Raw genomic sequence first — 18,594 nt, forward strand, 5'->3', positions numbered from 1 at the left:
TTGAGGGATAGTGTTAATATTATTAGATACTATTAATATGTTAGATATTATGAGATATATGTTGATATCTCATACTTGTTTTGTAATATCCTCCTAAATTCCATTTAAGAGAGGTGAGGTTTTGTCAGAATTATGTATCTCTTTACTCTCTTTCTCTACAGATATTACATTAGTTCGATCAATTTCTCAGTAGAAAGCAATAACCTCACGGTCAAAAGCGTAGATCTCAGATCAATGTTTCATTGATATTTCTTTATCCTCTTCTATCAGACACCTTTGTAATCAAAAATTGCATTTGGTTTGATGGTAAGGAAGAGCTATTCTGACAAATTAATTATATGCCAAGAAAGGAAGACAAGAGGATAAGAAAAGGCAGTCTCATTATTCCCAATAGATTTCTTTACACTACTGTTAAGTTTTTGGTATCTTAAAGTTCAAATACAGATATTTACAACACTTAAACGAGTTCCTCTTGGAATGGCTAGTATCAATGACAAATTTTCCACTCCGATTGGCTTTGGGAATGGGAACCCGCGTTTAGGTAAGTTTCGACACCCGGGTTTTAAAAGAACCAAACTTCTTAGCTTAAATATTCAGCAAGAAGTTAAAAGTTCAAAGGTCTATGTAAGATGAATTGTACAAACCATCTCTGTCAAATAAAATTCTTCTTTTGCTTATATATATGAGATCATTTCAGCATGTTTTAGTGAAGATAGGATCTATATATCCGAAATATCCATGAGGATGACTCTCAATCTAGTTCCTCTTTTGCAAGTGTCAGTGTAGTTTTTAGGCTTTTCACTTGACTGATTGAATGTATACCTCTGGCATCAAAATGTTTCATATCTCATTAAGTTTGGAATGTGTGTTGCACACACATCTTTATTTTGATGGAAGTACTGAGCCCATAAGTTATTTTGAAAACTCATCCTTTTTCTGGTCCCAATTTCATTTTGCCTTTATACTTTGTAGAGAAGGTTTAGAGAGAGGATGACAATTGAGTAGAATTTCAACCATTTGGAAAGTGAAACGAACACCTAGGCGATCCACTTTAGCTTCTACTTGATCTAAGTAAATAGCTTTGTCTTTTAGGACGAATTTGGAAATATGGACAAAAACTAGCCAAGTATGAAACTATAGCCAATTGGCATGACTTCTCCATATCATCTATATATGCTCAAATTAGTTGATACTTTTTTGCTATTAATATTTGTAGCGCAAATGTTATTTTTTCTCTCCTAGCAGAGTGTGATCCTCCCAAATCTGCATCTGAAAACATAGTGTGTCCACAATCTGCAATAGAATTCTCTTTTCTGGAGTTTTCTTCAGATATCTGATAATACTCTTCACAGCATCCAAATAAGTCGTTCTACGTTTGGAAAGAGATTTGCTAACTATACTAACAACAAAAGTGATATATGGTATGGTTACCTTTAGGTAGTTCAACGCTTTAACTTTCCAACTAATCTTTTATATACCCTAGCATCTTCCAAAGCTCCCCCTGATCTGGCAGCACATTACTTCTTTACATCCATTGGAAAATTAACTCTCCCACACCTTAGCATCTCTTCCTCTGAGAGCATGTCAAGAACATTTCCTTTGTAATGGGTGAATGCCCTTCCTAGTTCCTAGTCCTGGTAGCCTTAATACCAAAAAAGTACTTCAAAGATTTGAGATCCTTTGTCTGGAAAATAGTCGTAGGTGCTTCTTTAGGCTTGCAGTTCTCTATCTATTATCTCATGTGATCACAATATCATCTATATACACTACAAGGAGAATCCTCTTTCTAGCGTGAGTCCGCCAAAATACTGAGTGATCTTTCTGTGCTCAATAAAGATTAAACTTCTAAACAGCCGATGTAAAACATTCAAACCATACTCTCAAAGACTGTTTCAAACCATAGAGTCATTTCTTCATTCTACACCTTTCCACACTCCTCCATGAGCAACTATTTCAAACCATAGAGCCATTTCTTCATTCTACACCTTTCCACACCCCTCCTCAAATAGCAAACTCTTGTGGACAAAACCTTGTGGTTGCTCCATGTAAACATTGTTGTCTAGAATACTATGAGAAAAGCATTCTTGATTTCCAACCGATGAAAAGGCTAGTGGAGTGTCGCAACTAATGAGATAAAAACTCATAAGGAAGTCATCTCTACCACAAGTGAGAAGATAGCTAGATAGTTAAGCCCATACACCTGAGAATACCCTTTTGCAACTAGTCTCGCCTTCAAACTAGTAAGGGACTCATTGGGTTTAACTTTATAGTGTAAACCCACTTACAACCAATAGCTTTCTTCTCTGGAGGAAGAGTAACCAACTCCTATGTATTATTCTGCTCAAGGACTATCATTTCATCCTACATCGCCTTAGTCTAACTTGGAATAAGTAGGATTTGTGACAGTCTTGGGTGAGAATCCAAAGAGTTAGTTGGTCTTATTGTTTTAGTCCCACATTGCTTGTGGATTTATTATGTGTTGACCCACCTATTATAAATAAACCAAGAGAGGAGAGACAAATTATCTCCTTTTTCCCTCTCTCTCTAAATACTAATTCTACATGGTATAAGAACCATCACAACTATTTGGCATCCTCTAATTGTAGCCCTTTATCTAATCCTAGCCCTCCATCCTCTAAAACCCTAACCCTAACCCTAACTCTCTTCTTTCGTCAGTCTTCAGCGACCCACCCCTGTCTTCGACCGCCTTAGTGTGGCCAACCACAACCCCAACTCTCTCTCACAACAAACTTCAATCATACAGCTATTCATGGCCATTCTCAGTGTTGGATTACTGAGAGTCCGCGATACACCTTATTTATGTTTGTCCATTTTTGAAACACGTGGATTACTCAGCCGAATGAGTCTGATAGGCATCTTTGTAAAAACTTGACTTTTCTCTGAGGAGCCCAGGATTGGGTATCAGGGAGAAGCATATTGGTTTCAGCCATATCGTAACGGTTCCTGTTGAGAACCTTTCCTAAATAGCATATATAAACTCGGTTTGAGTTTTTGGGATGATTCAATATCGTATTAGATGTTTTTGGTTCTATATCAGTCATTTGATTGTTAGAGGCATGTGCAGTCTGTCCCATTTCCTTCAGATAGTTTTCCCCAGTCTTTTTCAGAAACATACCAGAACTAAACGGAAACCTATAAACTGGTGAAAACCGAAAACTACGGAGTTGAAATAGTTATAAAATGTTTGTGGTTCTTCATGTGTACCTTTAATAGAAATTCATGTTAATGTATTAAAAAAATTAATGGCTATGGTTATGGGAAACCAAAAACTACGAAGTTGAAATTGTTACAAAAACTACAACTCTTTCTTTTAATATCACTAGCTCTTTTACAAGGGCCAGAATATTTTTTCCTTTTTCCAGATTGTGTTTTTTAAAGCAAGGGGGAGGGGGAGGGATTTATTTTATACAAAAGTTAGTAATTTGATGACTATTTCATTTCATGTTTAGACCTTGTACTATGTATTCCTGTGAAGTTTTTACTTGTTTATCTCATTCCCCTACATGCTTTAACTTCTCTGGATTTATTTTCTTGTGTATACATATCACTTTATTTTTCTGCCACTCGACAGATTGATAGCATCTTATCTATGCGGTTAACTAATGAGAATGATGCAAGTCGAAGACTGAAATCTGAGTTCTTGGTCCAGTTTGATGGAGTGGCCTCAAACCCTAATGATTTAGTAATTGTTATAGGTAAGCAATTTTGATGCCTCTTGATTTTAACCGATTTCCTACTTTTAAGTTGTAGATAACCCATCATTTAATAAGTTCAGTTACTCCCTTGTGATGTTATGAATGTGTGCTGCCAATGGCCTTGAGTGAATTTATTTCCAGGTTAACTTGATTCTATGGGTGTTCACGCACACACCCACCCCCACTCACCCACCCACCCACCCACCGACGAAGAAAAATGAAAAAGAAAAGAATGGATTGATGTAAAATGAAAAAAGAAAAGAATGGAATGATGCAAAGGTATCACTGAACCTAAAGTAGCAATAGCAAATATCTGCCTTACTAGGGAAAAGTTGACGGACTGACAGGTTATTCTCAGGCTAACCTAATTGAGATCTAGGCATCATTAGATAGATCGTTACAACATCGGTGTTATGAGATAACCACTTGATGGGGAAAAAAAAATCTTATTTCATTTGGTTTGGGTTTACTCAGACTCTCAGAGTTGTACTCGTTCCCGTCCTAATTTGTGCAGTCAACAGTCTCTGCTGACACTTTCTAACTTAAGTGAGGAATGGTTGTCTTGTAAGTATATATAAATACAATCGGCATATATTGTTGAAAATGGCCTTGAGTGAATTTATTTCCAGGTTAACTTGATTCTATGGGTGTTCACGCACACACCCACCCCCACTCACCCACCCACCCACCCACCGACGAAGAAAAATGAAAAAGAAAAGAATGGATTGATGTAAAATGAAAAAAGAAAAGAATGGAATGATGCAAAGGTATCACTGAACCTAAAGTAGCAATAGCAAATATCTGCCTTACTAGGGAAAAGTTGACGGACTGACAGGTTATTCTCAGGCTAACCTAATTGAGATCTAGGCATCATTAGATAGATCGTTACAACATCGGTGTTATGAGATAACCACTTGATGGGGAAAAAAAAATCTTATTTCATTTGGTTTGGGTTTACTCAGACTCTCAGAGTTGTACTCGTTCCCGTCCTAATTTGTGCAGTCAACAGTCTCTGCTGACACTTTCTAACTTAAGTGAGGAATGGTTGTCTTGTAAGTATATATAAATACAATCGGCATATATTGTTGAACCTATACTAGTAGAAGTAAGGCATGATGTTGCAAAGTCATGTTCAGATGCAGGAGATCGAACTGGTTAATACATAAATAATCTCAAAATAATAACTAGTCCTGTTTGGTTCCGTACTGGCTGTAACTTTGGCTGTCTAACATGTATGGTGGAGAGATGGAAGGCTTTCTCTGAATGGATTATAGACTCGTAAAATTTTGAGATATCACTAAGGCTGTGAGGAGTTATGTTTATGTCTTTAACTAACTGAATATTAGTTTTGAAGAGAGAAAGTACTCTGGGAGATAGACAACTGAGGCTATAATGTAAACTAGTGTATCTAACAGTTCATATGTAGTTCTAAACTCCTTTTTGTCTTAGTTTTATATTGTTTCCTTTTCTTATTTCTTCACTGATCTGTACACAATTCTTTTGATTTCTTTGCATCCACCATAGTAGTCACTTATCTTAGTATTCAAAAAAATCATGATCTATTCTTGATTAGGATGATTATGAGCTGAAAACCTGATTTAGATTAAAGGACTACATGTTTATTGCTAAAGCTCCACTTGGTCTAGGTTATGCTAAACTAGATTTTATTGAACTAGTTCTAACTTAAAACCTAGTTTGGCTAATTTGAAGACTAGAATCTAGTGGAACTAGTTCTCTTATAAACCAAGTGAGAGTTGGTTTATTTCTAGCCAAGTTATGGAGCAAAAGTAGACCTCAAAAGAACTAGTTTTTCCATCGTTTGTCATTTGCCAAACAATGGCTAAGCCCATAAACTCATTTTGTCTTTTCTGAAACTGGCGTACCTAGTATGCTAAACAGACCCTAAATATTTTAATTATAATGTGGTCTCTGTTTTATATTATAAGTACGATGATGTTCTACAATATAGCATATATTTGTCTATTTTGAGAGTTTTATGGAATTGCTAGTTTTACGTTTGATTTTTAAAACCTGATTGCTGCTTAAGAGACGTTCTAGACTTCAAAACAGCTATGAAAAGTTAACCCCACTTGGACCCAATAGCAGCGAAATAAGATTTCCCAATAAATGTAAATAATTCTATAGTGAATGCGAGTCAAGAATTTTCTTATTATGGGTTAAAATGTTGTTACAGGTGCAACTAACAAGCCTCAGGAGCTGGATGATGCTGTTCTTAGAAGATTGGTAAGCCTATTTAGCAAACTCTTAAGAAATTGTCAAATTTTGTAGTTTTATGTTAGTTTGGAAATCTCCTAAACCAAGTTTGGCAATTCAATCTGGCCAAGAAGTCTCAGCCAATTTATTTTGAAGGCCTTTTGGTACAGATATTTTGTCTATAGAAAAATTGCCCCTTATATCATAATAGATAGGTTTTAAGCCTTACTTCTTAGTAATAACAGGAAAATATTTTTATACATTAACTTGTTAAGTGGCCTAATATATTTTTGAAGAATGAGGTTAGCTATCCCTTTCTTGGATGATTGAGAATTCTGGGTAGATGTGCAAAGGGTTATAAGGGGTGTTTTGGGGCCCCTTATACTGTCTGAAATCAAATATTAGATGATGAGAGGGGCAAGTTTCTAAGATCTCAGCTGGCTTTGGGAGGGGGTGGGGGTGATTTCTGAATATGATAGCATTTTCTTAATATGAAGGATTATAGGGGCATATATTGAAAAACCTTATGTATAATGCTCCATCAATTCGAAGCGCTATATCTTCCCTCTATCTTCATTCAGTATTGCAATACATGTCGAACGATACCAAAAGGAAAAAAAAAAAAAAGAACAAGACAAGTTGTACCTTGGCTGGAGAAGTGAGAATAATTGACAATTAAATTTAAGTTTATTCCAAATGGGAACATTGTGCTTGTAGCTATAGTTTGGAAACCTCGCTTTCCTCCCACTCACAGACACACACATAAATGGAGTTGGAATAGTAGCTAAAGTTTGGAAACCTTGCTTATATCTCCGTCTATCAAGCCGTCTTATCAGTTTGTGATCAATTCTCAAGCGATCCGTCTTTCCCTTATAATTTTGTTATTCGTTTCAGTTGTATTTAAGATAGCCCCATGCATATGTTGTAGTGTTTTTATAGTTTTGATTTTTTTTTCTTTTATCTTTAGTTTCATTAATTAACTAATTCCTACATTAGGTTCTACTTTGTCATTCAATATATGTCATGCTTTAACTATATCTTCAATGTATATAAACTGTCCAGGTAAAGAGAATATACGTACCTCTACCGGATGAAAATGTTAGGAGATTACTTCTCAAAAATCAACTCAAAGGTCAAGCATTTTCACTTCCTGGTAAGTATGCATGTCAAGTTTGTATAAATATTAATGTCCATGCTGTATGGAACTATTTTCTATTTGCATATAGCCATTTGAGTTGTATATAATGGGCTCCCCCCACCCCCACTTTCATGGTTTGGGCTCCCCCCACCCCCAATTTCATGGTTTGGATCTGAACCTATACATATCAAGAAAGAGAAAATCAAAATAAAACACGTATTTGACACCAAAAATGTGTATTTATGAAAGAGAGTTGAATATGCAGCACTGATATATCCCTTCATTTGAAACTGGATACATTTATCAGTTGATAAAACATGCTTAACGTCATATATGCGAAATTAGTGTTATTCAAGTGTCACCCTCATATGGTGGTATGAACAATGTTACAGAAGGCGCTAGACAGACTAGGCGTTTGAGCCAGCGTCTAGACGCCTAGGTGTTTGTGAAACAAAAATATGTATTAAAATGGACCTGTTTATTTCAATGAGAATAATGAAAACCAGTCTTTATAATGGACCTGTTTATTTCAATGTTTATCCTAATCTGAGTCTATCTTTGACCGACCCGAATATATTTAAAGCAATAAGTCTTAATATAAAGACTCATGGTTATAATTTTATACCTGGATCTGAAACAATTGCTATTATTTATAGGTTTCATTATAAAGTACTTAATACTTTAGCACCTAAGGCTAAAATACATTGTAAACCAGGTAAAACAGTCTTGGTAGAAACGAATGTTTTATTGTCTAATATTGCTGTTAATAGACAGATAAAGTGGGATGAAATAAACTTCCCATACAATTAGGTTATACCTAACGTTGTACAACCTTTACTTATTATTAATGTAGATGTTGATCAGATTGTACAAACAACAGATGAAGAAGTTGAAACAACGTTTAATCCATCTAGAACCATCAGAATATCTGATGTGGCTACATCAGAATATCTGATGTGGCTACATCAGCCAGAAATTCTTTATCAAAATCTAAATCTTATAGAACCAATTCTGTTCAAGGAATAAATCTCTCCGAAAATAATATTCCTCATCCTTTATATAAGGATGAAATTTCACCTCCTAATACGGAAATGAGTTTTCGTATGAAATGAATTTTGAAAAAGGTAGTAAAGAAAGAGAAATTCTAAATAATGAATTTTACCTTGAAAACCATAAAGATTTTCGAAAATGGTTTTTTAAAAGTTTTTCCAAAAAAGATCAATTAAACTAGGTAGATATATACTATTCAGAATTAAAATTAAAACAGGAATTTAAATCTTTTGTACCTTGGTTTTTAAAAAATATATTCAAAACCAAGAAACTCAAATAAGAGTTTTAGAAGAACACTTAAAACAGTGGAAAACTACTACAGGAAAAATCATTAGATCTGTAAATCCACTGATAGATCCTATTTATCTTAAAGATATGTATCCTTCTACTATAGAAGCTACGGCTTTTATAAAGCCTAATGATCTTAATGAAGATCATATAAAAGAATTAAGTAAAATTATAAAACAAAATAATTATACAAATATACATCTTCAAACTATAGGAGACCAACTTATTAGAATACAGCGAGAAGACGCTGTTTATACTTTAATGTTATCTATTGCTCACCATTTTACTGGAGCTTATCTTGATAAAGGTGAAAGAATTAGAACGTTATTACAAAATTTTAGATGTCCATTTTTAACTCATTTTAGGTGGTATAAGGACACCTATCTAAGCAGAGTTGTCTCTGAGTAATGCTAATAGCTCACATTAGAAAGTCAAATTTATTGATGACTTACCTACATTATTTGCTGAAAAAGTTCGGAATAAAATCCGATCTGAGTATGAGGGTTATATCCTTTATGATAATCTATCATATGAATATCTATCAAATGCCTGTATTAAAGAGGGTTTAGCTCTATGTAATGATTTAAAACTTAAAAATCAATTAAAGTCTCAAAGACTTACAAAATGAAAAGAACTAGGAGAGTTTTGTGAACAATTTGCTTATGATCAATCATATAAGGTTGATAAAAAAAGTATTACTAATAAAAGAAAAACTAAAAAATAATTCAAGAAAAAGAAAAAATTCTTCAAAGAAAAAGTAAAAGAAAAGCCAGATAGGGCAAATAGAAAAATTAAAAAAGAGAAAAATAAAATACATTGTTATAAATGTGACCGTATCGGACACTATGCTAATCGTTGTTATACGAAGAAAAAATGATTGAAGAAATAGAAAACGAAGGTCTTAAAAGAATGTTACATAAAATCATGATTAACAGTAATACTGAAGATGAATTATATTCATCAACCTCAGAATCTGAGAAAGAAGAACATTGTAAATGTACAGTTAATAACTGTAATGAAGAAGCTGAATATTGGAAAACTATAGTCCAAATGAATGGACTCTCAATAAACATGATTAAATCAAATCATGAGTTAATAGAAAAAATATTATCTGGAGATATATCCCCAGAATTAAAAGAAAATCTTTTAAAGAATATAATATCTAAAGAAAATAAAGAAAGTCCAAATACGAACAATGTTTATAGGTTTTCTGAAGTCTTAAAAAAAGGCAAAATATTGCCCATACCTCAATGGATGTATCTTTATCATCTCTTAATAAAGAGGTACAAGAATTTAAAAAGGAAGTGGAAGACTTAAAGCAAGAGAATAAATACATTCTCTTAAAATTAGAAAATGATAAAGAAAACTCAAATACTATAGTTCAACATAGTGAACATAGTGACAGTGATACTGATACTAATGCACTATTACAAATTTTACAACAAGTTACCTCTCAAAAGTGATATATAAAAGTTAGTTTAGTTATAGCTGAACAAATGTTTATACCAGATCTTATAGCTTTGGTCGATAGTGGAGCAGATTTAAACTGCATAAACGAAGACATAGTTCATTCTAAATTCTTTGAAAAAACTACTCAAACTTTGAGTAGTGCAAATGGTAATCAATTAGAGGTAAAATATAAATTACCACAAACACATATATGTGTTCAAGGGATTTGTATACTAACTCCTTGTATCTTAGTTAAAAATTTATCCTAACATATTATACTTGGGACTCCATTTCTGCATAATATTATGCCAATTAGTTAAATTGACACCAATGGCATAAAAGATAAATTTGAGTATAAAGAAATTATATTTGAATTTATTACAGATCCTCAGACAAGAATGCTAAATGAAATCAAGAATATAATCTTGAAAGATAATCAGATAAATTTTCTAAAAGAAGTATTTGTTCAAGTTGAAGAACAAATAAAGAAAAACAAAGACTTAATAAGATTCCCTATTCCTAATAAAACAAGGACTTATCAAGGACTTATCAAGGACTTATCAAATAAAGAAAAACAAGGACTTATCAAGTATAAACCATTAAATACTGTCCTAAAATGGATCAGATACCCTATTCCTAATAAAAGGGATTTATTAAATCGTATTAATAATGCCAAAATATTTTCTAAGTTTGATTTAAAACCAGGTTATTGGCAAATCCAAATTGAAGAAAGAGATAAGTATAAAACTGCTTTTGGGCTTAAAAACGTCCCTTCTGAATTTCAAAATATTATGAATGAAATTTTTATTCCTTATACGGATTGTATATTATCATATATAAATGATATTCTTATATTTTCTCATAGTTTTATTAACATATTAAACACTTAGAAATTTTTAAAAATCTAGCTATAAAAAATAGGTTAGCTATATCTGCCCCAAAAATAAAATTATTTCAAACACAGATTAGATTTCTGGATCATAATATATAGAAAAGATCTATAATTTCTATTAATCGTAGTATTGAGTTTGCATCAAAATTTTAACTGATACTAAACAGTTACAAAGATTTTTAGGTGTTTTAAATTATGTAGCAGATTATTATAAAAATCTAGCTCAAGATACAGTTCTTTTATATGATTGGCTTAAAAAAATGCTGAGACTTGGACTGAGCAACATACTGTTGCAGTTAGAAAATTAAACTTGAAGTTAAATGTTTACCTTGCATTCATTTAGCAAATATACACTGGTTCAAAATCGTTGAAACAGATGCTTCTAATATTGGTTATGGAGGAATATTAAAACAAGTAGATCCTCTAACTAAGAAAGAACAATTAGTTCGATTTACTTCTGGTAAATGGGATAAAGCCCAATTTAATTATTCTACTATTAAAAAAAATATTTTTTATTATTAAATGTTTTTTAAAATTTAGGGATGATATTTTAAATCAAGAATTCTTACTAAGAATTGACTGTAGTTCTGTTAAAAGCATTATTGAAAAAGATGTTAAAAATTTAGTTTCTAAGCAAATGTTTGCTAGATGGCAAGCTGAATTAGCTATGTATCAATTTAAAATTGAGTATATTAAAGGTCCTGATTTTCTAACTAGAGAATTTTTACAGAGTACAAATGAGACGGAGTAAAAAAGGAGGGGAGAGGAGGCCCTAGCAGTTCAGGCCCATCAGGCCAAAATAATAATTCTGAAAGGAGTTATACTCCGCCTCAGCCCAATTCATGGAGAACTATTGCTAAGAAAAATAATTCTAGCAGCCCATCTCAGGCCTTTTATAAAGGCATAAACGATTTAATATCACCAAAAAATAGTCCTGAGCCTTTTACTTCAATAGTAAAAGGAGAAGTCGAATTGATAGAAAAGCCTATTTCAGAAGTAGTTTTATATCTAGAACCAGAAGATATTTCTTTAATGAATGATCCCGAAAAGTTAAGGCAGAAATATCTGCATGAAACTCATTATCTCTGAAATCTAGAGCATGGATGAGAACTCTTATACAGAAGGGTATAAAAATTACTCATTTTTGGGCTAGCGAGAATCATAATGTTCTGCCTAGCTTCAGTAAATGCATCATCCAAGAAGTTATACTTCCACGCAATTGGGCTATTAATCCAAATCAAGAGCTACCTCTGGTAAAAGCCTAATATTCTAAAGAAACATTTTTTTTTAAAATTACTGGGGCTATAAACAGGCCTTTCATGACGTGTTCTTATATCAGAACCCTAAGAATAAACATACTTGGCTGATTAAACTCTGTCCAGAGGCCATTCAAAAGGGTATCCCAGCTTAGTTCTATAAATGATAGGAAATTTATGGTATTGAAATAAGTATTATTCCTGAACCACTGATGAAGTTATACTCATCATGGGTTAGATTCCTATCCTATTCTTGCTAAAATGGATGAAAGTCAGTTCATAGATGACATGCGTCTTATTCATTTCTTTGCTGAAGCAGAGATACCTTGGATTTGGAATTGGTCGTTTGAATGTGACTGGACTATTGCTCATATACCAGTCCTTAAAAGAAAATTCTATTGTCGTTGGTGGAATGACATTTGCCTTGAAATCAAAATTAAACAATTAGAAGAAATAATTCAGAAAAATACTTATGTTCTTGAGACTCATATGACTCAAGAGATTCAAAAGGAAAATCCAATGCTAAAAATAGCAAAAATGATGAGAAGGAAATATCCTCAAAGCTCTGAAGCAAAAATTCAACAGAAATGCTTAGAATATTTTAAAAGACAATTTGTAGAAGCTTTTGGTACTGGTGATACCAGAAGCCACCATTCTATGGAAGAAGACACCTCTATTCAAGATGTTCAAGATCCGGATGACATTTGGGCAGAAATATTTGACACTAATTTGCCAGACCTTAAAGGCAAAACTCACGCTTCATAAGCAATATTATATTCTAGATTGAGCCTCGGGGAGCCATCTAGAATTCTCTTTCTATAAAAGCTACTTTATAAAGCAGCTTTCTAAAAGAAACCTTATCAATGCTACTTTAAATAAAGAGAGATTGTTTACTTTTTTAAAGTTATATTTTTGAAAAGTAAAGATGTTATGTCGTTGTCAGAAAAGAATCGAAGCCTTCAGAAGTTCTGAACGACGTCTATAAATATAAGTTTAGTCTGAAGTTTAAGCTAGCTTTGTATGAGAAAATAAAAGATTGTAAGAGAGAAGAATATGTGAGACATAAATCTTCTGTAAATTAAGTCTGTTTTTTGTATGATATTTTGGATCATAATAAAGATATTATCTTGAGTATCGGTCGTCTCACTCTGCAAGTTCTCTTTCATTTCTCGGTTTTTTATTCCGCTTACAATTTGTATGAGAGCCATGTTCAACTACTTCATGTCTGTTTAAAGTTTCATCTTACAGTTTCATCTTATAGTTTCATCTTATAGTTTATGCTTGGTACCAAGCATACCCATATGTCTCATATATATATATATTTATATATATATATATATATCATTCATTGTAATTTACGTGTCATCAAATGTATGTGGATTAATCAGGTGGTTTGGAATTTACTAACCTATAAATCAAGCAACTCAAAATAAATGATACTTTAGGCCATTACAGGCCATTTATTTCTAGGTCTTGGATGTACGAACTGGAAATATCTAAACTATGTAATTTTTTATCTCTCTGAAGTTTTGAATGCATTTATCATAATGAACGGTATGGATCATTAATGTTTATGGTCAAACATGTATTTTCAAAATATATTTTTGCCCATCTGTTGATACTTTGGGCCATTACAGACCATTTTTTTCTAGGTCTTAGATGTAAATCGTTCGTTGTAGTTTACGTGTCATTAAATATATGTGGATAAAGAACCAGGTGGTTGGAATTTTCTAACCTATAAATCAAACAAATCAAAATAAACGATATTTTGGGTCATTACAGACCATTCATTTCTAGGTCATTAGATGCACAAACTAGAAATATCTAATCTATGTAATTTTTTATCCCTATGAAGTTTCAAATGCATATATCATAATGAATGGTGTGGATCATTAATATCCATGGCCAGACATGTATTCTCACAGGTCTGTGTGACTAAGTTACACCCTAAGTGTATTGTAACTGTACACAGATGTGTGTGTGTGCGCGTGCGTGTGTGTATATACACATACATGTATGTGTGTATGTTCTTTTTGTGTGTGTGTATGTGTATGTCACTCATTAATGATGCAACTAGAGTATTCTTTTGCCTTAAGACTGGACAGTTCCTACCATACTTAGGAACACTATTGAAACCTAATATATTAATGGAGAAAATTTTAAAATAGACCAATTCCAATACATATTTCTCAAAATCGATCTAATTGACATTCAATTGGCAAGATTGAGCAACTTTCAGTCACATTAGCATCGTGTGCTGAAAGTTGGTTGATATTGAAAAAACTATATTTTTTTAAACTATACAGGATTGCTAATCCCGTGTAATTAGCAAATATCATACGTGTAATTAGCAAATGTCACTAATTATACATGTAATTAGCAAGCTCGTATCATATGTCTTCACAAATTTTAATAAATATCACACCAGGTCAAGTTGTTTAAGCTAATAGTTTTTAAGCCTTCTTGAAAGGTAGTGGGTTCAGATCCTACATTTGTCAAATTAATTTGCATTTAATTTTTAAATTTTCTTTTCAATGTTGATAAAATTTACTCATGTGAAGCATATTGGATTCGCAATCCCGTATGACATTTAAAAATAGAAAAGTGGGGAAAAATACATTATAGATGTGGGATTTGAACCCATGCCCATTTAGAGCAAACTTTAAGTCTAGCACCGACCATTAAACCAAACTATCTAATTTGTTGGAAGTTTTAAAAAGGTATCATATACAGGATTACAAATCCTGTATAGATAATGAAATTTGCTAAATACGTGGGATTGACCATCCTGTATATCCAAAAAAATGCAGTTTTTTTCCTTCCAAAATTGACCAACTTTCAACGTGACATGCTGACATGGTTGAAAGTTAGTCGATTTTGGTAAATAAATTTCAACTAGGTTGAACCTGATAATTAAATTTATGAAATGGGCAACTTCAAAAATCTCCTATATGCGTGTGTGTACATATATAAAATAGGATTTTCTCTTCGTAATTTGATCTGCATATGTTTGGTAAAAAGAATAATCTTCTCCTTTGGTCATAAATGGAAAGTGTTTCCACACCATTTCATTTTTTGACTCAAAAAAAAAAAAAGGAAAAAAAAGAAAAAAATGGACAAATTCCTTTTCTTAGGAACACACAATTAAAAAAAATGAAGATGAAAAAGTATGTTGCTTAATATCAAAATAAATCCAAAGAGTTTACTTTAGTTACGAAAGCTATGAATGAGAATAAAGAATTATCATTTTATTTCATATGCGGTAAAGAATGGGAAAACTGGGACCAGTGAGCATCAGAATGGCTAACAAATAATACTATTTCAAATTTTACATCTTTGACAATTTTAGCTTATGATCCATGAAATCCTAGTCTTGCATACTGATAGCTAGTTATATCATAAAAACATATGAAGAAAGAAGTTCACGAGTGATTCTTGAGTCTCCTAGTTTCCTTTAAGCTCTACTTTATTCAAATCTGTACTGATTGTTCATTCTCCTTCAGGTAGAGATCTGGAGAGACTTGTTAAGGAGACTGAAGGTATGATACTTTCTTTACGCGTCGTGGAGCCTTCATTTGGTGTATGAATTATTATTCTATTATCTATTTAATTATTGTCATAGGGTATTCTGGAAGTGATTTGCAAGCGCTATGTGAAGAAGCTGCAATGATGCCAATCAGAGAACTAGGTCCAAAGCATATTCTTACCGTAAAACCGAATCAGGTAGGTGTCGCATTTGCTTGTTGTGCAATCTTCTTTCTTCTTTTTTCTTTTTTTTTTGCTGCATGTTAAAATGAAGATAGTTAAGGCCCCTAAATAAATTAGGGAGAAGTCCTTAAAGTTTATGTCGACATAGTGTCACATTACTAAATTTGTCTCCTGCTAAAGGACCAGTAGGAGAGACACGCCTTCATAAACTAAAAATAAGCTTAACGCATAAAAGAGAATGATCATTAAAGGACATGACAATCAGAACAAATCCAAATGTCTTCACAGATGAACTCGTTGCCTGGGTGTACATAAAAAACAGTCTCACCTTGATCATCAGTGCTAGATACCTGGTCATTTATCAGAAGCTGCCTTCTAGGTATTTCTCCTTCATCCTATACTCTTTCTATGAAAGTATCTCTCTTTAAAAGAAATTGAAAATCCTATATCAAACAAATATCTTTCTCTCTGCGAGGTATAACTAGTACTTCCCATGTAACCGGTCATGGGTCATTCCCCTTTCATTTGCAAGTATACCAAGATTATTAGCTTCATGTCACTCCTTCCAAGATGCATGTTAGAGTATAGGGTACCCTGATAACGTTGAATGTTATGACAGTTTATTGGTCTTAACATATAAATCTAAATTTCGAGTGCATTGCAAGCTGCAATATGCTAGGCCTTCAATTTTCTTTAAGGGGCTTATTTAAAAGATTCGCAATATAGCTTGAAAGATGTTCCAATATCACAGACGAGCTATTGGGTGTCCGAGTTTGAGGTATCCCATGATTCCATCTGATGTCTTCATATTTGAGAACCAGCAAATTCTACTGCTTATGTTTCACAAGTTCTGTATCTTGATTTTCTTTCACACTTCCGATCAATTGATCATTTCAACAAGCATAAACTCCACTTTATTGGGTCCGGAGACTCTTTCACAAAACAATCCATCTTCTTCTGGTTTATAAGTATTGTGGTTTTCCTCCCGCTTGTGATGAGGCAGTAGAAAACTGAACGCCAATATCGCCATCAACTTGATGAATTAAAGTTTTCTACACTACAAAAACACAATCATTCTTTTCCAACAATCTTCCTTAAATGATTGCTACATGATGATCGGTGACCATTTCCATGAGCATTTGTCGTTCCTATCCTGATGTCCTTCTGGTTTCAATTGTTTGAGGTACTGAGCCACCTCATGTAACTGTTGTTTTTTCATCAATCCAGAATTTGGCAAAGTATAGACTTCCAACAATTCGTCATCCACTCTTCAGCTGTAATTCCAATTCCCTGACTATTACGAATAGCATTGGAGACTTGTAGTTGCAACTGAATCTCCATGCCATTTATCCTTCTGAAAACTAAAGCATCTTCCATTCCAATAGCAGAATCCTTACAAGATTCTTTTTTCTTTGTTAATTCCCGTTTCAGAAAGCTGATAGAAATTAATATTCTCTTCCTTCTCTTTTACAAAGCTAAGTAACCTAAACAAATCAAGTTACCCCAATATGCAATTCCCTACAGACATACCAGATTGGTACTCTTTCCTTCCATCCCTCTATTCTCCTTCTGTTCTCTATCATGAACTTCTAATCATATAGTCATGCTTGTTTGGGGTTTATTTTGATAGTTAATTTTCAGGTCGACAAGATAACGACTATCCTTGTCTTGACAAGAACATGACTCTAGAGCTATAATGATAATTCATATTCAGGTTGACCACATTTCAGAGTAATGAAGTAGCCACAGTATGTACAAGGGTTGATCATATATCCAATGAACCATACAAAAGAGTTATTTTTGTGTATGACAGGATGGCAACTGTATATCTTTCCCATTGATACTCTTGGCTAGTTACCATACCTTGTTTCTTGTGCCCTCTTAATCATCCTATTGATTCCATGTGAAGTTCTGAACAGGGTAAACATCCTGAACATTGAAAGTGACAGCAGATTCCATCTGTCGAGAGTAAACATCCTATTGATTCTATCTTAGTCTCTGTTTTGATTCATTTGGTTGAATTCCAGTTACTATAATCACCTGGCGTAGCTGATGTAAGCCATTCATTAACCCACCTCATCTATTTAACCCCAAATTCTCTATTGTTTTAAACTGACGTAGGATCTAATGGAATTATATAGCTTTTGGAGTTAAGCTAGTCACTTTTATACAGCTAGCTAGCTACTCTTTTCAGAAAGCGGAATATAGTTGAAATAATTATTTAAAATAATTCTATTGTTGAATGCTGATGCATTAAATGTTCATTTGTTTTCTAGTTGCGACCTCTGAGATATGAAGACTTTAAGAATGCAATGGTGGTTATTAGACCAAGCTTACAGAAGAGCAGGTGGGAAGAGCTTGAACAATGGAACAAGGAATTTGGTTCGAATTGAAGGTATGATATTAGTTTCAAACAGCAGATTGGTATTAAATCAGAAGGAAAGAATTCCTAATGCCGTTCAACAGCTTTTTTCTCTACTGTTCAGCTCAGCTATTTCACTTCCTCACAAAGATGGCCGCTGTGGAAACCTTTCCAAGTAACCATGAAAAGTGATGTAACAACATCTGGGTGATCAAATTGTATGATTATTAGCAAATACAGAGCAATATTCATGTATATATTGTAATTTACAGGCTCAGGAAACATTCAATAAAGAACATGTTTAGTATACTCCGTCCCAGTACAGGTGGTTTAATACTTTAATTCCTTTGATTTGTTGTTACGAAACTATGTTTGGCCTCCGATTTCCTTTCAATGAAAGTGAGAAGGTATTGTATCTTTACAGTGATTCTTTAGCATTATCCAATTATTTTACTGTGATGGGATTCAAAGCCAAAGATCACGCCGCTGCGAGTCTCTGTTTTAACGACTAACTTTTAACG

General features: G+C 33.2%; 1 protein-coding gene across 1 annotated transcript; it reads left to right on the forward strand.

Annotated features, from left to right (window-relative positions):
• Window positions 1–3,596: 3,596 nt before the first annotated feature.
• Window positions 3,597–18,380, forward strand: LOC109828042 (spastin-like). The gene is made up of 7 exons (XM_020395078.1): window positions 3,597–3,716; window positions 5,911–5,960; window positions 6,993–7,083; window positions 15,507–15,542; window positions 15,626–15,726; window positions 17,988–18,106; window positions 18,178–18,380. The coding sequence occupies exons 1-6, from the start codon at window positions 3,611–3,613 to the stop codon at window positions 18,102–18,104; spliced, it is 501 nt and encodes a 166-aa protein (XP_020250667.1). The 5' UTR covers window positions 3,597–3,610; the 3' UTR covers window positions 18,105–18,106; window positions 18,178–18,380.
• The last annotated feature ends 214 nt before the right edge of the window (window positions 18,381–18,594 follow it).

The sequence above is a fragment of the Asparagus officinalis genome, unplaced genomic scaffold, assembly GCF_001876935.1.
Source record: "Asparagus officinalis unplaced genomic scaffold, Aspof.V1 AsparagusV1_Un657, whole genome shotgun sequence".
NCBI classification, from domain to species: Eukaryota; Viridiplantae; Streptophyta; class Magnoliopsida; order Asparagales; family Asparagaceae; genus Asparagus; species Asparagus officinalis.